We start from the raw sequence: 25,484 nt of genomic DNA, 5'->3' as shown, positions 1-25,484 counted from the left end.
ATGCCTGTTCTAATTCAGGTCCAGAGATATAGCAAACTGTCCATCTGGCAATGAGATTGCAAACACCTGCAGCCAGCCCATCACTTCAAGAGAATCCTGAGAACAACTGTAGCATAGGATCTGGGCTGCTCAGTTTACCTAAATTACCCCAGGATTGAAACGTCATATTCATCAGGCCCGCAACATGTGTATTCCAGAACAAGACAATCACGTGGATGATAAACTATTCATTTTGTTTATAACCTGCAAAAGTGCACTATTCTCTTGAACTGTATTTTCTTTGATTGTGTTTTGTATGTGACTCTGTGAGTGAGTGCTGCAACATATTGGGTGGAATCTTGAGGTGGCACTCGCCATCTGTGGGATCAACGGCAATAGACGAAAATCTTGCGAGAATCGGGAACGCAATTCTTGCTGGAAAGTTGGCTTGTCCAGATTTTTCTCCCCATCAACGTCATGAGGGCATGAACCTAATTTTAATACATTTCCACATAGCGCCTCCCCCCCCCCCCCCCCCCCCCCCGACACTTTGTCAAATTCTGCCCTATATTTTGGGGTGAACATAGACATGAACTATTCTTTTTGTCCATAACCTGTAAAAGTACACTATTCTGCTGAACTGTATTTTGATGTTTGTGTGTGTGACTCTGTGATTCAGTGACTTAACATTATATTTTGGGATGAGCACGTACATAAACAATCATCTTTTTAAATAATAATAATTGCTTATTGTCACAAGTAGGCTTCAATGAAGTTACTGTGAAAAGCCCCTAGTCGTCACATTCCGGCGTCTGTTCGGGGAGGCCGGTACGGGAATTGAACCCGCGCTGCTGGCGTTGTTCTGCATTGCAAGCCAGCTATTTAGCCCACTGTGCTAAACCAGCCCCAGTAAGCCTATTCAAAAACTTGCCGTTGTTTATTCAAATTGACCACACACTCGGGTACAAGAAAGACACATACATCTTCCTCTCAAAAGCAAACTGATTATGGGCAATTAGGAATAGAAACTGGGATTTCAGCAGTTCACTCTCACCCAGTCTGTAACATCGGGCAGGTTTACCTTTCAGGTAGCTGCACCTCATCAGGGAATGTTTGGGATCAATTCCCATGAATAACACTCCTCACCTTGGCATGTCTGAGAAAAATCCTCCAAAAGGGCCCTTTTCTGCAGTAAAATAAGTACCTAAAACAGCTTTGTCAACACGTATTAAACCAATGACCTGTCTGGGGGATAATTCTGGAATACTATGACCAATTGCTTAACCAACCAATAATTCAGCTCGAGGAACCTGCAACTTTTATATGACCTGTACTGCTATTACACCCTCTCCTCTAATCCCCCTCCACTAGACCAAATACTCTTGCACTAAAACTACAACTTAAATTGTTTTTTCTTTCCCCTACCCCCCAGCATGAATGTAAATCAATTCTAACAGGATTGTGTTGATGATAGAGCTGGATCCACTTAAGAGGAATGTTGTTCCATTCTGTTTCAAAATATGCTGTGATTTTTATGTGCATAAAATACTTTTGAAAGCTGTCAGATAGTCAGTAACAGATTAACTGCATACCTGTTGCATTCCACATTTCACGTGGAGCTTTTATCACGTGTTAGAGTGTATTAAGGGTGGTCTTGTGGTGCAGTGGGTTGTGTCCTTGCCTCTGAACGAGAAGCTCCAGGTTCGAGTCCCACCCCAGGACTTGATGGCCATGGAAGGTGTGTTCATAACGTGGTCAACAGGTTGAATGTGCCAACCTGCAAAATCCTTCCAAACACACCAATGGCTGGCGGTAAGAGTGGGAGGGAGCCCTGGTAAGCATGCTTGATGTGGCATGTTGCCCCTCAAACTATACGCCTCTGGCAACAGGTTAGCGACCAGTTCCAGAGAACATTTTGCTGTGGGAACAAATGAATGTTTGCCTTGTACACCACTAGGTGTGGGAAGAGAAACAAGAACAATATTGTATTTGATGTCAATGAAATGATATTCAACCAAGAACTCTGAAACTACACATTGATAAAGAAGTGTGTAATGGTTGTAAAATGAATCATTTCATCCATTGTTGAAGGTGAAGATAATGGCCTTGAAATATTGTCTCTTTCAATATCTGCATGGCTGTGAAGTGTATTGCTGTAACACCACAGTTTAAGAAGGGAGGGAGGCAGAAGACGGGAAATTATAGGCCGGTTAGCCTGATTTCAGTCATTGGTAAGATTTTAGAGTCTCTTATTAAAGATGAGATCGTGAAGTACTTGGAAGTGCATGAAAAAATAGGACTGAGTCAGCACGGTTCTGTCAAAGGGAGGTTGTGTCTGACAAATCTGTTAGAATTCTTTGAGGAGGTAACAAGGAAGTTAGACAAAGGAGAACCAGTGGATGTAATTTATTTAGATTTCCAGAAGACCTTTGACATGGTGCCGCATAGGAGACTTAAAAAAGTTAAGAGCCCATGGTGTTCAGGGTAAGATCCTGGCATGGATAGAGGATTGGCTGACTGGCAGAAGGCAGAGAGTGGGGATAGAGGGGTCTTTTTAGGTTGGCTGCCAGTGACTAGTGGTGTGCCTCAGGGGTCTGTGCTGGGGCCACAACTTTTCACACTATACATTAATGATCTGGAAGAAGGAAGAAGAAGGTCAAATCACTGAGTATCTTTAAGACACAGATAGATAGGTTCTTGATTAATAAGGGGATCAGGGGTTATGGGGAGGTCAGGAGAATGGAGATGAGAAAATATCAGCCATGATTGAATGGTGGAGCAGACTTGATGGGCCGAGTGGCCTAATTCTTCTCCTATATCTTATGATGTTATGGTCTAAGTCAGGAAAATAAATTGTCCCATGTTTTTGGTAGGCCAACGCGAGACAGTGATGACGAGGATGACGATGAGAAAAAAGGGAAAGGCTGTACTCTTCAGTACCAACGTGCTATGGTGAGGGTCCTTACACAGTTTGTTGCGGAAACCTTGGACCCAGGCGGGCAGCTTGTCTACATGTTAGGCAATGACTGGCAGGCTGACATCACAGACCTGGTGACCGACTTTCTGAAAATGGACAATCCGCAGATCGCCAAGTTGGAAAACGGGAGGATCCTGAGTGGCCAGGAACTGGGAATGGCCACAATTCAGGTACATTCAGTCTTTTTGAGTAGATGTAAAACCTGCAGTGTGTGTGTGTGTGTGTGTGTGTGAGTGTGAGTGAGTCTTACAGTGCTCCTGTATGCCATCTGCCGTTCATTTCTTCGAACCCAGCCTTAATGTGCAACAGAGGAGCCTCTCTCAGAAAGATCAAGGTAATCTGTGGAATCTGCTGCTGAACAAAGCATCGATGTATTCAAAACATTGCCCTTTATATTGTTGTATGGGTATGTGGTTCCTGGGAGTGTGTTTTTTTTTAAACTGACAGCTCCCAGAGAATAATAATTAGATAGACACTGAGTGATGGAGCAGCAACAGCAAAAAAGGTCAGTTTGATTAGCGCATTTGTGTAAATATGTTTTTTTTTTAAAAAAAGGTACAATTTCATTTGTATTAATTATCAAGTTGTCTGAATGACTAAAAGGTTGTATGACATCCAGCTACACAGGGGAATTAACAGCAAATTAATCCAACAAGTGCTATTTTTCTTTCTAGCATTTTAGCATGTTTTTTGTCCATCATGTCCGTGTACTGTTGCCAAACTCTGTCTCCAGCAGCTGGGCTGGTGCTGATTGCCTGCTTTTAATGTTGTGGGTGAAAAGAGTGTCATCTCCTGGGGAGGGTATGTTGAGAGGGGAGAGGGTCCTGACAGATTGTTGCTCTTATCTATCTGAGATGGAATATTGTCTTGCCTCACATCATTGTGTCTGCCAGCCCAATCTATAATCATTCCTACTGATCATCCAACCTTCTGCTGTTAGTTATTGACTCGTCAAGGTTTATTCCTTCGAGATTTTCACTTGTACACAAATGTTGAACTGACCATCCTTTACCTCCCAACTGGAGCATTCACCTTGACTGTTGTCGATGAGTCAAAGAGAGAGTTCGCAGCAGCTACATGCAATTCGTGATTTAGATTTTAAATACATTTAGTTTTGCCTTCTGTTCAATTGAAGAATTAGGTCTACTATTTAATCATTTAGATGAAATAAATCAGTCCTATGTCCTTTCTAATTCAGTGTACCATAAAGTGGCAGATATTGGCATACAATTGAAATTCCACACAGGGCGATAAGAATTCCTCCTAACATACCTCATCGGTACTGTAAATATGTTCATGAAGGTTTGCTCAGTCCAGTAGTTCTAAAATGCTAAACGCAGTCTTTAGAACATATGAATTTTCTAAAAATAAAATCACTAACATATTTTCAACACAACTGTACAAAGTGAGCACCCAGAACAAAACAAAGCGGTAAAAACTAGGAAATAAAAGCACTGGTCTGAACTGGTGTTCCATTTGGGGCAGCACGGTGGTGCAGAGGGTTAGTCCTGCTGCCTCACGGCGCCAAGGTCCCAGGTTCGATCCCAGCTCTGGGTCACTGTCTGTGTGGAGTTTGCACATTCTTCTCGTGTTTGCGTGGGTTTCGCCCCCACAACCCAAAGATGTGCAGGCTAGGTGGATTGGCCACTCTAAATTGCCCCTTAATTGGAAAAACAATGAATTGGTTATTCTAAATTTATATTTTTAAAAATGAACTGGTGTTCCATTTTAAGATATACACGATCAGTTCAGGCTAGTGCTCTTATTTCCCAGGTTTTACTGGGGGGGGGGTTCCTGCTGGGCTCACTGTGTCTTTGACAGAAGACCAACTAGAAGGCACATTCAAATAGTGAAGGAGAATATGTTCAATGGAGAACCACCAGAGTTAGCTCCTTTTTACCTTTCGGGAGGCAGATCAACTGCAGATCAACATTGGGAGAAGCCTGGCAGCAAGTCAGCCTGCTTCTCACTTGGCAATGGAGTATGTACGAATAAATTCCTTCTGTTTATGTTGTCGATTGCTTCGCTTCAGCAGAATTGTAATGTTCACATGGAAACCAGTCAGATCTCAGTGATCACTGTTCTTTCTGCCTTGACTGTTATAAACACATGTTATTGTGGAAGACTGGTTGGAGAAGCTGAAGTTACAATAACTTATTGGCCCAGATCTTCCGGTTTCCGGATCGTCGGACCCACTCCACAGGAGTTACCCAGGAAGTCTGAACTTTTGATGCTCCCTGAAACCTTCTGAAAAAGTCTCCAACTCCAGTTGGGGAGTTCAGATGGTTCTGACCTGCTGTGCCAAAATCTGACATGCCAAATCACTCACAATGACCCCCTGCACCCCCAAACTGTCCCCCTGAGCCCCAACTATCCCCAATCCATCCTCACTACCCTTCCCAGCTACCACCTTACTCCCTGATCCACTCTACCCCCTAATTCAATCCACCCCCTACCCACTCCACCACCTTACCCATCCTACTCCCTCATCCACTTACCTCACCCACCCTACCTCTTTAGCCACTTACCTTCTCTCCATTGTTTTTCGAAGAATCTTTTGGACGTTTAAACATTTTACTTACCAAAATAAGGCAAACAGTGCTGTAAAAAGGTGTGCCATCTGCACGGAACCCTTTCGCTGACATCTCCAAAGTTTGCTGTGCTGTGTTAGTTTGTAAGGATTCTCCATTGGAAGATTGCCCAGAGAAACAGGAGAAAGGTAAGTGGGTAAGTTTTTTTTTGTCTGATCAGGGTCAGAATCAGGGGTTCTGACTTTGATCGGAAGATTACCGTGGGCAGCACGGTAGCACAAGTGGCTAGCACTGTGGCTTCACAGTGCCATGGTCCCAGGTTCGATTACCCACTGGGTCACAGTCTGTGCGGAGTCTGCACGTTCTCCCTGTGTCTGTGTGGGTTTCCTCCGGGTTCTCCGGTTTCATCCCGCAGTCCAAAGACGTGCAGGTTAGGTGGATTGGCCATGCTAAATTCCCTTTGTGTCCAAAAAAGGTTAGGAGGGGTTATTGGGTTACGGAGATAGGGTGGAAGTGAAGGCTTAAGTGGGTCGGTGCAGACTTGATGGGCCGAATGGCCTCCTTATGCACTGTATGTTCTATGTTCTATTTGGGCCAATTGATGCCAAGCTGAATCTCCAAGTCTGTACATTCATCTGAACACTACCTCGTAGTGCAGTGTTAGAGATGATTTGGGACATGTAATCTGATGGCAATGAAATCACTGGTCACAAGAGCTCTCCTGTCCTTAAAGATTTAAAACAAACTGCATTGAATGACATTTCCACAGAATATTGCTCTCTCTGCTTCCAGGCCAACAGAGAATTTGGGGTTATGCTTCCATAATCTTATATCTGCCAGGCAAGTCAGCCAAGACCACAGAATCATTGTTCAACACACCACTAAATCTGTGAGAGAAAACTGGCATTTCAAAGTACAACTTTTAATTACTGGTTTGGTATTAATAGGTCCATTCTGCAGGGAAAAGGGGTTTACAGCAGTCCCTGTACTGCATGAAATGCATTTCTGAGAGACTGAGAATGAATAGAAAAGGCCATTGGCAAATCTCTGATTGAATGCCTCAACTCAGCTCCATAAGGAATCGCACACGAACCGTTAATGACAGTTGCAAAGTTCAACCAATGTGCGTCAACGCAACATTTATAGGGGAGGCTCACATTGAACTGAAGCTTGAAACTGTTTTAAGGTTGGAGAACTGTAGTAATCCACGGGAGGCAGGAGTTCCGTCACCACACCAATATTTATTTACAATAACGATATTACAGGAGCAGCTACAAACAGTGCTGCTAGCAGTCCAGTCAACTTAAGACTGGCTCACAAAGCCTACACAGGTGATTATCTGGGCCCCCTCAATGAGCTATCATTGAGGGAGCTCATACTCCAATTGGCCAACCAATAAAGCCAATTGGAGTTCATTACAAGAACGAAAGACCCTGTTAAATAATGTGTTGATGGACAATGTGCATCACAGATACCTTACATTCATTAAATAGCTTCCCTGTTACTCATTCATCCACTTTGTATTTATGACAGAACTGTAAATAGATAGTTTTTCTTGAAATGAAAATCGCTTATTGTCACGAGTTGTATTCAAATGAAGTTACTGTGAAAAGCCCCTAGTCGCCACATTCCGGCGCCTGTTCGGGGAGGCTGGTACGGGAATCTTATTCATGCTTTCATGAGAACGATTGTACACTCGAAGGGAAAATAATCTATTGAGAGCAATGCAGAATGAATTAAATAATGTCTGCCCAAAATGCCCCTATTGAAGAGCTGAAGAATGTCATGTATTATCACTCTCTTAGTCATGTTCTTAGGCTTATTGTTTAGCTCACTTGCCTAGACAGCTGGTTTATGATGCAGAGCAAGATCAGCAGCACGGGTTCAATTTCTGTACCAGTTCAGGTTATTCATGAAGGCCTCGCCTTCTCAACTTTGCCCCTCTTCTGAGGTGTGGTGATCCTCAGGTTAAATCACCGCCAGTCAGCTCTCCCCCTCAAAGAGGAAGACAACAGCCGATGGTCATCTGGGACTGTGGCCGACTATAAAGTTACACATGTGATCTGAGGATTGTTCACCATTTTTTTCACATGGCCACCAATGGGAATGACAGATGGAGTCAAAAATGAATCAAACTTTTTCCAATGTTTTGATATGCAGTTTCCGCATCAGTCACTACAAGGAAAGACACAGAGGAGGAGTAAAATCTCACTTCCCAATCCAGGAACATGCCTTAACCACAACTTCTAAAGAACGCCTGCTGCACCAGTGCAATTTATTGCCTGATTCCTGACTAGTCATTTTCTGAAGGGGCAAGGGTAGCATCAATGTAAATCAATTATGTTGCACACTCAGTGCCAAACTAACAGCATCAACCTATCAGCATGGGCGGCAATGAAAGAAGCATCATTCCCAGGTACATGGAGGAAGAAATCTCAAAACACTTGGGTCTTCTATCTCACAGAAGTGTAAATTTTCCGCATCCACCTTCAAATGATACATGTGATAAAATTGTATGAGCAGCCATGTTTTGCAGTCCATTATGTGCGGGTTAGGTGGATTGGCCATGCTAAATTGCCCGTAGTGTCCTAAAAAGTAAGGTTAAAGGGGGGGTTGTTGGGTTACGGGTATAGGGTGGATACGTGGGTTTGAGTAGGGTGATCATTGCTCGGCACAATATCGAGGGCCGAAGGGCCTGTTCTGTGCTGTACTGTTCTATGTTCTATGTTCTACTCCCAGCAGGTGAAAATTCACATCAAAAGTACCAAAGTGAGAAAATTACCTTGGGCTGTAGGGCCAGTGTAACAGAAACACTGCTTTATAAGAACTTGTATGTTCAACATAAATATTAGTCTGCCTTAATGTAATTGTATAGAAAGGAGAGCTGTTCCTTCTCGTGGCTTGAGAGATGGTGCAGGAGGGAGGGGTTCAGATTTTTGGGACATTGGAACTGGTTCTGGGGGCGGTGGGACCATTACAAACCAGATGGTCTACACCTGGGAAGGACTGGAACCAATGTCCTAGGGGGTGCTCTTGCTAACACTGTTGGGGAGGTTTTGAACTAATGTGGCAGGGGGATGGGAACCAAATTAGGAAGTTAGAGGTCAGTAAAGAAGCAGCAACTAAAGCCAGTAAGGTACGAGACAATAAACTCAATGTGACTAGGGGGAAGAGTAGACAGGGAAGAGATGATGAACGCAAAGGTGGTCTGAGGTGCATTTGTTTTAATGCGAGAAGTGTAGCAGGTAAGGCAGATGAACTTAGGGCTTGGATCAGTACCTGGGAATATGATGCTATTGGTATTACTGAGACTTGGTTGAGGGAAGGGCAGGACTGGCAACTGAATATCCCAGGGTATAGATGCTTCAGGATGGATAGAGAGGGAAGTAGAAAGGGTGGAGGAGTTGCATTACTCGCCAGAGATGATATCACAGCTGTGATTAAGGAGGGCACGATGGAGGATTCGAGCACTGAGGCAATATGGATGGAGCTGAGAAATAGGAAGGGTGCAGTAACATTGTTGGGACTTTACTACAGGCCTCCCAAAAGCGAGCATGAAGTAGAGGTACAAATATGCAGACAAATTATAGAAAAATGTAGGAGCAATAGGGTGGTTGTGATGGGAGATTTTAACTTCCCCAACATTGAATGGGATTCGTGTAGTGTTGGAGGCGTAGATGGAGCAGAGTTTGTAAGGAGCATCCAGGTGAGTTTTTTAGAGCAGTATGTAAATAGTCCAACTCAGGAAGGGGCCATACTGGACCTGGTATTGGGGAATGATCCCGGCCAGGTGGTTGATGTTTCAGTCAGTGATTACTTTGGGAATAGCGATCACAATTCTGTTAAGTTTTAGAATACTCATGGACATAACAAAATTCGGCAGGAGCTAGGGAATGTGGATTGGGAGCAGCTGTTTAAGGGTAAATCCACATTTGAAATGTGGAAGTCTTTTAAGGAAAGGTTGATTAGAGTGCAGGACAGGCATGTTCCTGTGAAAATGAAAGATAGAAATGGCAAGATTAGGGAACCATGGATGACGGGTGAAATTGTGAGACTAGCTAAAATGAAAAAGGAAGCATACATAGGATCGAGGCAACTCAAATCTGATCAAGCTTTGGAGGAATATCGGGAAACTAGGACGAATCTCAAACGCGCAATAAAGAGGGATAAAAGGGGTCATGAAATATCTTTGGCTAACAGGGTTAAGGAAAATCCCAAAGCATTTTATTCGTATATAAGGAGCAAGTGGGTAACTGGAGAAAGGACTGGCCCACTCAAAGACAAAAGAGGGAATTTATGCGTGGACTCAGAGGAAATGGGTGAGATTCTTAATGAGTACATTGCATCGGTATTCACCAAGGAGAGGGACATGATGGATGTTGAGGCTAGGGATGGATGTTTAAATACTCTCGGTCAAGTTGTCATACGGAAGGGGCAAGTTTTGGGTATTCTGAAAGACATTAAGGTGGACAAGTCCCCAGGACCGGAGGGGATCTATCCCAGGTTACTGAGGGAAGCGAGGGACAAAATAGTTGGGGCTTTAACAGGTACCTTTGCAGCATCCTTGAGCACGGGTGAGGTCCCGGAGGACTGGAGAATTGCTAATGTCGTCCCTTTGTTTAAGAAGGGTAGCAGGGATAATCCAGGGAATTATAGACCTGTGAGCTTGACATCAGTGGTAGGCAAACTGTTGGAGAAGATACTGAGAGATAGGATCTATTCACATCTGGAAGAAAATAGATTTATCAGTGATAGGCAGCATGGTTTTGTGCAGGGAAGGTCATGTCTTACAAACCTAATAGAATTCTTTGAGGAAGTGACAAAGTTAATTGATGAGGGAAGGGCTGTAGATGTCGTATACATGGACTTTAGTAAGGTGTTTGATAAGGTTTCCCATGGCAGGTTGATGGAAAAAGTGAAGTCGTATGGGGTTCATGGTGTACTAGCTAGATGGATAAAGAACTGGCTGGGCAACAGGAGACAGAGAGTAGTGGTGGAAGGGAGTGTCTCAAAATGGAGAAGGGTGACTAGTGGTGTTCCACAGGGATTCGTGCTCGGACCACTGATGTTTGTGATCTACATAAATGACCTGGAGGAAGGTATAGGTGGTCTGATTAGCAAGTTTGCAGATGATACTAAGATTGGTGGAGTTGCAGATAGCGAGGAGGACTGTCAGAGAATACAACAAAATATAGATAGATTGGAGAGTTGGGCAGAGAAATGGGAGATGGAGTTCAATCCAGGCAAATGCGAGGTGATGCATTTTGGAAGATCAAATTCAAGAGCGGACTATATGGTCAATGGAAGCGTCTTGGGGAAAATTGAGTGCAGAGAGATCTGGGAGTTCAGGTCCATTGTACCCTGAAGGTGGCAACGCAGGTTGATAGAGTGGTCAAGAAGGCATACAGCATGCTTGCCTTCATCGGACGGGGTATTGAGTACAAGAGTTGGCAGGTCATGTTACAGTTGTATAGGACTTTGGTTCGGCCACATTTGGAATACTGCGTGCAGTTCTGGTTGCCACATTACCAGAAGGATGTGGATGCCTTGGAGAGGGTGCAGAGGAGGTTCACCAGGATGTTGCCTGGTATGGAGGGTGCTAGCTATGAAGAAAGGTTGAGTAGATTAGGATTGTTTTCGTTGGAAAGACGGAGGTTGAGGGGGGACCTGATTGAGGTCTACAAAATTATGAGAGGTATGGATAGCAACAAGGGGTCACGATTTCAAGGTGAGAGGGGGAAAGTTTAAGGGAGATGTGCGTGGAAAGTTTTTACGCAGAGGATGGTGGGTGCCTGGAACGCTTTACCAGAGGTGGTAGAGGCGGGCACGATAGCATCATTTAAGAGGCATCTAGACAGGTATATGAATGGGCGGGAACAGAGGGAAGTAGACCTTGGAAAATAGGAGACAGGTTTAGATAAATGATCTGGATCGGCGCAGGCCAGGAGGGCCGAAGGGCCTGTTCCTGTGCTGTAATTTTCTTTGTTCTTTGTTCTTTGTTCTTCTCCACAGTGTGAACATTAAAATTTCTAACTCTTTGGAGAGGGATCTATGTATAATTAGACTGAGGCAGGGCCAGAGCTTCCCACACCTCAGGACCAAAAAACGTAAGAAGTAAGAAAGCAGTAGGCCACATGGCCCTCGAGCCAACTTCGCCATTCTCTGTGACCATGACAGATTTCCAGCCAACTTTGCCACTCTATATGATCATGGCTGATTTCCAACCAACTCCGCCATTCTATATGCTCATGGCTGATTTCCAGCCAACTCAGCCCTTCTATATGACCATGGCTTATCTCGAACCAACTCCGCCATTCTATATGATCATAGCTGATCTCCAGCCAACTCAGCCCTTCTATATGATCATGGCTGATCTCCACCCAACTCCGCCATTCTATATGCTCATGGCTGATCTCTAGCCAACTCCGCCATTCTATATGATCATGGCTGATCTCCAGCCAACTCTGCCATTCTATATGCTCATGGCTAATCTCCAGCCAACTCCGCCATTCTATGTGATCATAGCTGATCTCCAGCCAACTCCGCCATTCTATATGCTCATGGCTGATCTCCAGCCAACTCCGCCATTCTATGTGATCATAGCTGATCTCCAGCCAACTCAGCCCTTCTATAGGATCGTGGCTGATCTTGAGCCAACTCTGCTATTCTATATGATCATGGCTGATCTCCAGCCAACTCCGCCATTCTATATGATCATGGCTGATCTCCAGCCAACTCCGCCATTCTATATGCTCATGGCTGATCTACAGCCAACTCCGCCATTCTATATGATCATGGTTGCTGTCCAACCAACTCAGCCATTCCATATGATCATGGCTGATCTACAGCCAACTCTGCCATTCTATATGATCATGACTAATCTCCATCCAACTCCACCATTCTATATGATCCTGGCTAATCTTGAGCCAACTCTGCTATTCTTTCTGATCATGGCTGATCTCCAGCCAACTCAGCCATTCTATATGATCATGGCGGATCTCCAGCCAACTCTGCAGTTCTATATGATCATGGCTGATCTACAGCCAACTCCACCATTCTATTTGATTCTGGCTGATCTTGAGCCAACCCCACCATTCTATATGATCATGGCTGATCTCCAGCCAACTCAGCAATTCCATATGATCATGACAGATCGCCAGCTAACTCTGCAATTCTATATGATCATGGCTGATCTTCTGCCTCAACACAATTTCCTGCCCACTCCCCATGTCCCTTGATTCCCTGAGAGACCAAAATCTGTCTATCCTGGCATAAAATGTACATGATTAAGCATCCACATCCCTATGGGCTAGAGAATTCCAAAGATTCACAAGACTTTGAGGGAAGAGAGCTCTCCTCATTTCAGTCCTAAATGATCAGCCCTTATCCTGAGACTGTAGATGCAGGTTCTCAATCATGCTGATACAGGAAGCAACCTCTTACTGAAACCTCTTCAGGAGCTGTATGTTTCAATGAGATTATCTCTTTTTTTCTAAAGAAAGTGTAGGCCCAATTTAGCCGATATCTCACCAAAGGATAACCTTCTCACCCCAGGAACAAACCGAGTGAATCTTCACTGTATCTCCTCCAAGGCAATATATCCTTCCCTGTATATGGTGACCAAAAACTGCACACAGTACTCTGGGGCGTGATTCAGCAACCCCATTGTGCCCTGCGCAGATCTGGGTGCAACGAGTGAATCGGCCTGAGCCACCGGACACTCTCCGCCATGCACAAGCTGGACCTCCCATATTTAAATGAGCCTTACTATTCATTTAACTACCCGACACTGGATTCCCTCGCTGCCCTATACGCACAGGCCGCGTCTGGGAGACCTTGCCAGGATGCCATTTAGTACTGGTCCACACAAATGTGGACCAGTCATAGCGGCACCTGGGCGGCCTCCCAGACCTTTGGAGACCCTTGGGTGGTCAGGGACAGGGCAGGGTGCACCCTGGCATCCCTGGAACTGGGCACCTTGGCACTGCCAGGGTACTCGGATGGCACTATCAGAGTGCTAGGTTGGCACTGCCAGGGGTCGGGCCTGGAGGTGCACTGGCAATTAGAGGGGGGTTCCCGGGGGCCTCCCCAAGGTTGGGGGATTGAGGGGTGTCAAAAGACCAGGGGAGCTGAAAGGTGGTGGGGCTACCAGATAAAATAGTGGCCCCGATCTTTGAGGAGACTTTCCTAATGGCAAGCTGAAGAAGTCCCTCTAAATGCGGCCTCGGTGGAGAGAATTTCCCCAAGGCCAACAAAATGGCAATGTGCCATAAGATAGCGAGGTGCGCCGTTGCAGCCATCGAGAAGCACCCCACTAAACACGTGTTCAGAGGACTTTAACTTCAGTCCACTGAATTGCACCCCAGGTATGGTCGGATAAGCCAAAACCTGATACAACTTCAGCAAGATTTTAGCTTTCTTCTGCTCCTTTCTCTTTATAATAACGGCCTACATGCAATTTGTCTTCCTAATTGCTTGCCGTATCTGCATAGTAACTTTCTGAGTTCCTTGTATAAGCCTGCACACCCAATCCCTCTGAACATCAACATTTAGACATTTCACACCTTTTAAAAACTATTCTGCTTTTCTGTGCTTACCACCAAAGTGAAAATCCTCACACTCCCCCACCAAAGTCCAGATTGTGCAAACACACGGCTGCCAAGATGGAGATCGAATTACAGCTGCGGTTCTGAGACTAAATTCCACAGAGTGGAATTAAACTGCTTGGTTACTGGAAATAGTTGCCCAAGTCAGGAGAATGTTGCAATTAGAGTAGGACATGTCAATAGACAGATCATGGATGAAAATGAGGAATTCAAATTTAATGGCTTGTGAGCCAGGGAACCAGTTTATGTTTGGGAGGATGCAGAAATGGGTAAATGGGAACTAGTAGACACTTAAGGCAGCACGGTAGCACAAATGGATAGCACTGTGGCTTCACAGCGCCAGGGTCCCAGGTTCGGTTCCCCGCTGGGTGTCTGTGTGGGTTTCCTCCGGGTGCTTCGGTTTCCTCCCACAGTCCAAAGACGTGCAGCTTAGGTGGATTGGCCATGATAAATTGCCCTTAGTGACCAAAAAGGCTAGGAGGGGTTATTGGGTTACGGGGCTAGGGTGGAAGTGAGGGCTTAAAGGGTCGGTGCAGACTCGATGACCGAATTGGCTCCTTCTGCGCTGTATGTTCTATGTTCTATGTGAGAATAGAGTGGAAAATTAGCATTTACACAAGAGGCTGGGGGCTGTTTGAAAAGTTGAATCGACCAATATCAACAATATTTATAAGGGTTTTGCCATCAGCAAGGGGAAAGATAGGCAGCGTTACAGAGGTAAAATTAATCGTCTTGGTGAGAGATAGGTTGCAGAACATCCCTCACAAATCGGGTTTGCGAGAAGTATTGGGATTCATCTCCAGAGACATAGAATTGTGATATACAATTTTAAGCTTATACAAAACCGTGTTTAGGTTACACTAGAAAAATGCACTGTCCTGGTTGTTATATCGAAGCATTGGGAAAAGGTGCAAAGAGGATTTATCAGCCTAATACCAGAATAGAGTAGACACAACTATCAGGGAAGGCTAAACAGATTGGAACTTGTATCTCCAGAGAAAAGACTGAGAGGCAACCTGATAGCAAGCTTTAAAATGGTACAGCAGTTTGATAGGGTAGTAGAGATTCTTCCACTGTTTGTTAATGTACCATTTGTCAATGTACTCTGTTGATTATTCTTTTTTGTCTGCTATGTACTTACCGTGTACGTTCCCTTGGCTGCAGAAAAATACTTTTCACTGTACTTGGGTACATCTGACAATAAATCAAATCAATCAATTAATCAATCATAATTATAAAATTAAAACTAGTAAATCAAGTAAAAATTTCAGGAAAAATGCTGTTTTATTTAGAGTGATGTGAAATTGGAAGTCATTGTGGAGTGGTTAAGGTAAGTAACATAGATACATTTAAGGGGAAGTTAAATAGGTACATGTGGGTTGAAAGGAATAGAACGTTGATGGAACTAGATTTTTCAAATTGTTTTGTGGAACGTGGGCATCAGGAGATGGCCAATATTTATTGCCCATCCCTGATTGTACTTGGGAAGGTGGTGGTGAGCTACCTTCCTGAACTGCTGCGGGTCCACATGGTGTAGGTACACCCACAGTACTTTGAGGGATAGTGTTCCAGGTTTTTGACCCAATGACATTGAAGGAATGGCGATATAGTTCTAGATCAGGATTGTGTATGGCCTGGAGGGGAACTTGCAGGCGATAGCATTGTCATGCATCTGCTGCCCTTGGCCTTGTGGGTGGTAGTGGTTGCGGGTTTGGAAGGCGCAGTCAAAGAACTCTTGGTGAGTTCCTGCAGTGCTACGACTATGCGTCAGTGGTGGAGGGAGTGAATATTGAAGGTCTTGGATGGGGTGCGAGTCATGTCGACTGCTTTGTCCGGGATGGTGTTGAGCTTCTTTAGTTTTGTTGGAGCTGCGTTCATCCAGGCAAATGAATAGTAATCCATTACATTCCTGACGTGTGCCTTGTTAACAGGTTTTGAGGAGCCAGAAAGTGGGATTCTCACCACAGAATTCCCAGCCTCCGACCTGCCCTTATAGCCACAGTCCTCTTCACTCTCTTGTCAATGGTGTTCGGAAAACAAATGTAGTTTTATGGGATTTATATTTTTATTGGTAAATATTAGAAAAAAGGTAGTTTTAATTTAATGGGCGGGATTATCGACGGCGTCAGCACGGCCCCAGGATCAGCAATTCTGGCCCCTACTGGGGGCCAGCAGGGCACTTGAGCGGTTCACGCTGCGATTTCCACGCATTGCAGTGTCCCCCTTGTCCGTGCTGGCCCCGACCCAACATGGCACAGGAGTACAGGCACCGGCGCGGAAGAAAGGAGTCCAGGAGACAGAGAGGCCAGCCTGCCGGCCCGTCCCTGACACCCCCCCCCCCCCAATTTAGAATGGCCAATCCACCTAACCTGCACATCTTTGGACTGTGGGACGAAACCGGAGCAACCGGAGGAAACCCACGCACACACGGGGAGAATGCGCAGACTCCACACAGACAGTGACCCGAGCCGGGAATCGAACCCAGGACCGTGGAGCTGTGAAGCAACTGTGCTAACCACTATGCTACCGTGCTACCCATCAGCAATGGTTGCTTAGCAACTGGGGCCTTATAAGGAGGGAAAGCTTTGGGTCAGCTAATTTGATTTCACTTGGAGATAGGTAGTGAGAGAGAAGGCAACACCTCTCTCCACCTTGCTAGAAGGAAAGCCATACTATGGAATGATGATTAAGAAAACAGATGCTGAATATCTCAATCCCAGCTAGTAAAGAAAATATAGAGATGAAGAAAAATTTTCAAGAAATCTAGAGTTAATGGAGCAGAGGAAACTGGGAACCAGAACAGGTGTCTGTTCAGTAAAGTCACAGAGTTGAAAAGGAGTTGAATCATGAGAGGCCGGAAATATATCTGCTGCAGCTTTTGAGAAACGTTATTTGAAATGATTGTGGAAATCAGTGACTGGGCCTCAACGTTTGTGTAAAAGCCTTTAAGGCAAAGGAAACCTGAAGGGTGACATATAAAACCTGAAAGTCAAACCTTGGTGGAAGAAGTGAAGGGAAAGAATAATTTCCAAAAAGATTTGAAAGTATGAATTTTGAAATCACTCATGTTGGAATTGGAGTTCAGTAGGACAAGATGGTTCATGGTATAAGAATCATCTGGGGGGATTTTGAAGAGAAATCCATAGACATTCACTTGGATTTAGAGAGGAGTGTGTCTAACCACAGTCATCTTGTGTGCTTAAAAGAGACTTTGTTAATGAAACTATTGCAGCTTGAGAAAAACTTTGTGTTAATCTGAAAACCTGAATGTAATTGCTATATTATATAATACTCTAACTTTCATATTCAATAAATGTTATTTTCTTGTTGTTAAAACTAATTGACGGTCCTGTGACACTGTTGCTCCACGTTTTATACAAAAAAAGTAAAAGTTCCAATATTTGGAGCCAGGGTTTCATTCTGGGATCTTCCTGTCCAGTCATAACATCAACTAGTATCGTAACAATGGTAACCCCAGGATGTTGATTGTGAAGGGATTTAGCAATGTTGGGCTCTGAATTGGACACTGCTCTGCAGAATTTTTGGCTTGTGCTCAGTTTTAGAAATAAAATTATGTATAATGAGATATTACTTGGGGGAGAATCTGGGGAAGAATCAAAAGGTGCTGCAGGGAAACACCCAATTCCAAAAACCCAGGCTGCTGTGATAACCCACTCATGCAGCCAATATTTGTGCCAATGGTTGCCCGTTTATATGTGAATATGCGTGTTTCACAAAAATGTGTATTTATGTTAAGTGTTGCATGCACCCCATAAGTTTCATGTTCTCCTCAGTGAGTGCTCAGTTGTTTGTGTTTATATTCTGCACTGCTACCTTTGACGCTGCTTGTAATGTGTATCAACACATCCACATCTGCTTGGCTGGAATGATAGTTGGTTTAGTTTTTAAAACGTCTGATTGTTTTTTTCGATGGTGTAATACTTTTTGAGGTACCCTTGTCACATATGAAGGTTCCAGCCATGTTATGCTGCCTCTCTTTAGCTTCCAAGATGAAATGAAATAAAATGAAAATCGCTTATTGTCACGAGTAGGCCTCAATGAAGTTACTGTGAAAAGCCCCTAGTCACCACATTCCGGCGCCTGTCCGGGGAGGCTGGTACGGGAATCGCACCGTGCTGCTGGCCTGCTTGGTCTGCTTTAAAAGCCAGTGATTTAGCTGTGAGCTAAACCAGCCCCCTTGAGTGCTTACTAATCTGTCCCACAGCAATTGGGGCTGAACAGTTCCATCCCTGTATCAGCAACAAAGCTTCAATGCAGATCAGATTTCAGCACCTAAGCAATGGAAAGCAAAAGTAAGAGCAAATCAGCAGGCCATGTAGGTTCCATAAACTTGCACAACCGACAGTGAGCAGCAAAGGAGCATCATAACTGACTACGATGCTGCACTCCTATCAGTTATAATCATTTGGATGGTACATTAAGAGTGTGTAAGAATTCAATGCAGCTTGTATGTAAATTAGAATGCCTTCCAAACATAGCTTCACATTGATATATCCTTACTCCATGTTTCTATTGCCCACAGGCAGTGCCATAGGAGATTTCCTAATGATCTATTCGGCTGAGAGTAATGCTCGGGTGTGGCACCTATAGGTCTGCATAATACCTGTCCAAAATTACTATCTGCCGAATGATTGTATATTCAATCAAGTTATCAACCTTCAACCTTCATAGGCCGGCTTCAACACAAAACAGAAGAATAAAGGCTTCTTTGTGTTAACATTTTTGGAATTACAATTGTTAAAGAATTCCTTATAAAAAATAGCAATAGCTATGGGATAACAATGTTTAAGACTTTAAGCGACCGAGTGGCTATTATTAATATCACACTCTACTTTGAAGGCAATTGTTATTAAACAATTAAAGGGCAATGATAATTAGCTTTGACATAACGTGGTATATGGAAGTAACAACTGTTTGAGTTTGCAACTTCTTCATTTCAAAGGTGCTGTCACCACTCTCTGATTCTATCCTGGCTGAAAAAACAATCACAGTGATTGAGGAGAAGGTGTCTGTCACAGACCTTGGGGTTCAAATCGTAGCAGGACTTTCCCTGTCCTTCCAGCTGAGTACTGCCAGCAATCGTGTCATCGTTGCAACAACAACAGCAAAAGAACAGCTTCGCACCTCAAAACAGGTACTTGTTCTGAATTTCACATACATTAATTGCAGCCTATAAAGACAATTCCTGATCAGCGGATCATCTACATTAGAAAAATTGTTCTTATTTCCCCTATAGTTCAGAAATTCTAGCAACAAATATGAGCATTCTCACAACGAAGGGGGTGGCAGTGGTGTTTAGAGGAATGGAGTTGGGGGGGGGGAGGACACTGTCTCCCTGGGTTACTTGCGCCATTCTTTGCTGCTATTTGAGGCCTGGCAGTAGATTAGAAACCTGTTTTCCCAGTTTGCATTGACGCAAACACAAGAAAGGTCCATGGGGAAATAGGGAAGAATTAAAGTAGATTATGAAAAGGGAGTGCGAGGGACAGAAACCTGAAATCAATAGTGCTCATTGAATTAACTAGAAGCAAAAATCATGATTGTGACCCTTTTAGTTCAGGAGAGATTACAATTTTTGCAAAATTGAATTTAAAATAATTGCTTTTAGTTTGTGACCTGGCTGTCAGTAGAGATATCGTTATACTGTAAATAGGAAAGTTGGAACCAAATTCTTTTTTTGTAAAAGCTGATTGATATCATACACTCGGAGAGTGAAATATTGGGGAGGAAACCAAACAAAATGATCAAGTGCAAGTTTGACTGTTCCTTTAATGTAGCATGTCAGATAATGTAAACAATTAATAATATCCTTCTCAGCACAAAGTAGCGAGGATTTTAGATTGGGTGATGCATTAGATCATCTTTTCCATGGTATCTATAATGTCATCGTGATAAGAAAGCAGCATTGTGTATTGCTAATAAAAGATTGAACCTGCAGAGGTGAGTGTGCTATGATACTCTTTTGCTTAAGTGAAGGAGCACTTGAAAATTAGGAGAAGTGCACGATAGCTGATACACCACAACCCAAAATCAAAATTACGCAGATATTGTGCTTATAATAATAATTACTTATTGTCACAAGTAGGCTTCAATGAAGTTACTGTGAAATGCCCCAGTCGGCAAATTCCAGTGCCTGTTCAGGGAGGCCGGTACGGGAATTGAACCTGCGCTGCTGGCATTGTTCTGCATTACAAGCCAGCTGTTTAGCCCACTGTGCTAAACCAACCCAATCAATGAAACAAAGAACTGTCTGATTCAGGGAGTGATTATGACTTTGGGTGATGCTGCAGAATGTGAGATATTATTCAGCCCTGCCTTTTAATCATTCTTCCTGATTGAAGTCAACGAGAATGAAAACTGGGAGAAATACTTGGCCAGAATGCTCCGACTGTTGGGATTCTCTGTTCTCACCAGCAGTGCACCCTCTTCCTTGGGTTTCCCGGAAGTGTAGGTTGGCTTGAAAGGGAAATCCCATTGACAAGCGGCGGGAGTAGGGAATCCCGCCACCAGTGAATGATGCGTCGCCCAGAAACACACGGCCCCTTATCAACCAACTGATTCACCATAGCCCTGAGTCCAATTCCCACCTTCCCTCCCACAGCCCCCAGCCTCTAATCAATAAGCCATAAATCATGTAGCATTAACAATTTCACCATTTCCTCGGAAGTAAATTTTAAGGTCAAGATTGTTTGGGAAAAGAAACAGTTGTACTTATCCTAGAATGCAAGGCACAGGAGCAGATCATGTGGCCCATCAAATATGTTCAACTATTCAGTACGATCGTGGCTGATCTTGGGCTTCAAATCCATTTTCCTGCTGTTCCCCCATATTCCTTGATTCCCTCAGAGACCACAAATCTATTTGTCCCAGCCTTAAATGTATTCACTGATGGAGCATCCTTAACCATCTGGGCCAGAGATTTCCAAAGGTTCACAACCCTTTGAGTGACACCTTATCGTTATCCTCTGCCTCTGTGTTTTAGATTTTCAGACCAATGGAAAGATCTCTCAACATCCACCCTATCCAACCCCTTTAAAATGTTATAGGTTTCAATGCGGTTGCCTATCATTCTCTTAAACGCCACAGAAAATAGACCCAATTTACTCAGCCTCTCATCCTAGTACAGCCCCCATCCCAGGAACTAATTGTGTGAACCTTGGCTGCACCGCCTCTGATGCAATTATAGGTTGAGCACCCCTCATTCGAAATTCCGAAATTCCAAAATCCAGCCCCTTGTTATTCGACCGCCGACATGATGTCGCAATTGGAAAATTCCAAAAAAACTCTGGGAAGGTTTCCGGGCGATGCACAGGTCCCAACACACCACCCCTCAGTGGGGCTGTTTTGGCGCCAAAATGTCAGTTTGTTTTCAGCAGTCATCATGTCCAGACGTTTCGTGTTTCGTCTTGGGTCCCACCCCTGCTGGATGAGCTACCGCATTCTATAATTTACAGGTATTCCAAAATTCAAAAAATTCCGAAATCTGAGATGCTTTCGACCCCAAGCATTTCGAATAAGGGATGCTCAACCTGTGTATCCTTTCGTAAACGTGGAGATCAAAACTGCACAGGGTATTTCAGATGTGGTCTCACCAAAACTCTGTTCAATTGTCGAAGAACTTCTTTATTCTTATACTCCAATCGTTTGCAATAAAGGACAAGATGCCATTTCTCTTCCTAATTGCTTTTGCGGCTGCATGCTAACATTTTGCCTTCCCTGTACGAGCACATCCAAGTCTCTTTGAAGAGCAACATTAAAGAGTTTCACACCTATTAAAAAATATTCTGATTTTCTGTTCTATCCCTCTGATCAAAGTGACTAACTTCACACTTCCACACGTTATACTTCATCTGCCATTTTATTGCCCACTCATTTAACCTGGCTATGCCCTGTTGCAGCCTCTGTGTCCTCCCTGGAGCTTACCTTTCTGCCTAGCTTGGTATCATGAGCAAACATAGGTATATTACTCAATGTATTTTCATCTAATAATGTAGATTGTAAATAACTGATGCCACAGGACTGATCTTTGTAGCATTCCACTGCGGGATGCTCCATTTTGCTGGCAGCCTGGGGGTTTCCCGACAGTGTGGGGCTGCCCCACAATGGGAAACCCCATTGATAGGCCAGCGTAAAGGAGCATCCCACCGGCGAGGTGAGGCAGAAATGTGGCGCGGTGGGACGGAGCATCCTGCCGCCTGTTTATGTCCACTCTGCTTTCTATCCATTAACCAATCCTCTATCCATACTAATATATAACCTCCAAACCTATAAGCCCTTATTAATCTTTTGTGTGGCACCTTATCAAATGCCTTTTGGAAATCCAGATGTACTACACCTACTAATTCCCTTTTATATACACTTATAGTTATATCTTCAAAAAATTCAAATACATTTGTCAAAAAGAATGTCCCTTTAGTAAAACCATGTTGACTTGTTCAATACTGGGGACCCAAACTATTCACAGTATTCCAGGTGTGGTCTAACTAGTGCCTTGTATAGTTTTAACAATACTTCCCCATTTTCAGATTCTATTCTCTTTGAAATAAAGGCCAGCATTCCATTTGCCTTCCCTATTACCAGCTGAACTTGCATGCAAGCTTTTTGCCATTTATGCCCCACCAAATACCCCCCAAATCTCTCCATACTGAAGCTTTCTGCAGTCTTTCTCCATCTAAATAATATTCAGCGTCTTTATTCTTCCTACCCAAGTGCATAACTTCACAGTGTCCTACATTGTAATCCATCTGCCAAGTTTTTGCACACTCACTTCAGCTGCCTATATCCTCTGTAGACTCTTTGTGCCATCTTCCCTTGCCTTCCCACCTATGTTTTTGTCGTCCACAATCTTGGCAATAATACGTTCAGTCACTTTGTCCAAGTAATTAACATATATTGCAAATAATTGTGGCCCCAGCACGGATCCCCGTGACACTTCACTAGTTCCAAGTTGCCACCCTGAAAATCCCCCTCTTACCCCAACTCTCTGCCTTCTATCAGTTAGCAAATCCTCTATCTATGCTAATATACTACCCCCAACACCATAGGCTCTTATCTTTAGTAACCTTTTGTGTGGTTCCTTAACAAAGGCTTTTTGGAAATCCAAGTATATTACACCTACTGGTTCGCCTTTACCCTGCTCATTACCACCTCAAAGAATTCTAATAAATTTGTCAGGCATGATTTCCCCTTCATGAAGCCATGCTGACGCTCCTTGATAATATTATGTATTTCTAAATGTTCTGCTATTACATCCTTTATAATGGACACTTAACATTTTCTCAATGGCAGATGTTAAGCCGACTGGCCTATAGTTACCTGTTTTTTGTTTCCTTCCCTTTATGAATAAGGATGTTACTTTATCAGTTATCCAATCCTCTGGGACTTTTCCAGAATTTAAGGATGTTTGGAAGATTACTAACATTGCATCCAAACTACTTCTTCTAATATCCTAGGATGCAACCAATCATTTCCAGAGGACCTATCAGCTTTTTGCCCCATTAGTTTCCCTGGTTCTTTTTCTCTGGTGATAGTTATTGGCTTTATTTCTTCCCCTTCCCCTTTTGCCCCTTGATTATTTAATATTTTGGGGATTTTATTGGTGTCTTCCACCGTGAACTGACTGACGCAAAGTATTTATTTAACTCCTCTGCCATTGTCTGGTTCTCCATTATTATTTCCTGGTTCTCCATTATTTTTCGACCAGTCTCCATTTTCTAAGGGGCTTATCTTGGGTCCTCTCTTCCTTCTTAAGCTCTTGCTGTCCATTTTTATATTACTTGCTAGTTTACCCTCAGAATTGAAGCAAGTGGGCAGCACGGTGGCGCAGTGGGTTAGCCCTGCTGTCTCACGGTGCCGAGGTCCCAGGTTCGATCCCGACTCTGGGTCACTGTCCGTGTGGAGTTTGCACATTCTCCCCGTGTCTGCATGGGTTTCGCCCCCACAACCCAAAAGATGTGCAGATTAGGTGGATTGGCCACACTAAATTGCCCCTTAATTGGAAAAAATGAATTGGGTACTCTAAATTTATATTTAAAAAATTTTTTTAAAAAAAGAATTGAAGCAAGTGCGGAATTAGAAACGACGTGTTTCCAGGCGGCGCACCTTCGCTGACGGCAGGATTCATGCCGCTTATCAATGGGATTTCTCATTGAAGCCACCCCATGCCGCAGGGAAACCCGTGGGCAGGAGTGAACTGCCAGTGGGAACAGAGGACCCATCAGCCAGAGAGTTCTGGCCCAAATTTGGGGCCATTTAGAGCTATGCTATTATTGTTATAGGCTTGTGGGAGCATAGATACTCAGCTAGAGGGAATTGAACATCTATTAGGTGAACATAACTGCATTAGCAAAGTATTGACAAGAGCCATGTATTTGAGCATCATTGTGATCAAATTTCAGAAACCAGATTTAGTGACCCTTGGTGAAAACTCCCTTGTTGATTAGGAAAACTGAGGAGAATGGGAAGGTTTCTAGAATAGATCATAGAATTCCTACAGTGCAGAAGGAGGCCATTTGGCCCATCGTGTCTGTACTGGCCCTTACTCCAATAGAGCACCCTACCTAGGCCCAATCCCCACTTCTATCCCCGTAACCCTACCTAACATTTTGGAAATATTAGCATGGCCAATCCACCTAACCTGCACATCTTTGGACTATGGGGGGAAACTGGAGCACCCGGAGGAAACCCACGCAGACACGGGGAGAAAGTGCAAACTCCACACAGGCAGTCACCGGAGGTCGGAATTGAACCCAGGTCCCTGCCACTGTGATGCACCAGTGCTAACCACTGTGCCGCTGTGCCAAATCATATACAACTTAAGCTGAAACAGAAAGTAAGTAAGCAAATAACTTACTTTCCAGTAAAGAAAATGAGGGGCTCAGATAATCTTGTCCAGTCGTTTTACAACCACTGAAGTACATTAGTGTAAACAGAGCCCTGACACTAAGGTGATGTTTCCAATTTTAGTGGAGCATGTAATGACAGATCAGTATCTTGGGTTGTTACTGCTGGCTGTTTACTGGTGTTTAGTTATTCAGTGCATTGTATCCCTGACCTTTGCAGTTAAGCTGCAAGAAGCAGAAACTTGGAAAAAAGATGTATACATTCCCAAGGAACCAGGGTGACTGGAACATTAAAATGATACACGCTGCCTATTTATGGCATCAGCTTCTCTCTGACACTCGTACAGCTAAACCCCAGCAAGGAGTTTACACACCTACAGGAGGTGACGCAAGGATAGAACATTAACAATATAAATAAAAGATAAAAAAAGCCTTCATTTTTAATTGAGTGCCCCCTTGAGAGAAGGAAAAAAGCTGCAACACTGTTTTTTTTGAGGGGCTGACTATTTGATAAAATTAGTCAATGAAA

General features: G+C 43.8%; 1 protein-coding gene across 3 annotated transcripts in view; it reads left to right on the top strand.

The window, feature by feature from the left end:
* Nucleotides 1–25,484, top strand: part of LOC119962282 (transmembrane protein 132C-like) — a 1,347,532-nt gene that overhangs the window by 1,279,889 nt on the left and 42,159 nt on the right. For all 3 annotated transcript variants that reach the window (XM_038790273.1, XM_038790281.1, XM_038790286.1), the window contains 2 exons: nucleotides 2,853–3,126; nucleotides 19,057–19,248. In XM_038790273.1, the coding sequence (XP_038646201.1) occupies nucleotides 2,853–3,126; nucleotides 19,057–19,248 (466 nt within the window). The remainder of the gene's footprint in view (nucleotides 1–2,852; nucleotides 3,127–19,056; nucleotides 19,249–25,484) is intronic.

The sequence above is a fragment of the Scyliorhinus canicula genome, chromosome 1 (genome assembly GCF_902713615.1).
Source record: "Scyliorhinus canicula chromosome 1, sScyCan1.1, whole genome shotgun sequence".
NCBI lineage: Eukaryota > Metazoa > Chordata > Chondrichthyes > Carcharhiniformes > Scyliorhinidae > Scyliorhinus > Scyliorhinus canicula.
Note: the sequence above shows the minus strand (reverse complement) of the source record. Positions and strands in the feature narration are given on the sequence as shown.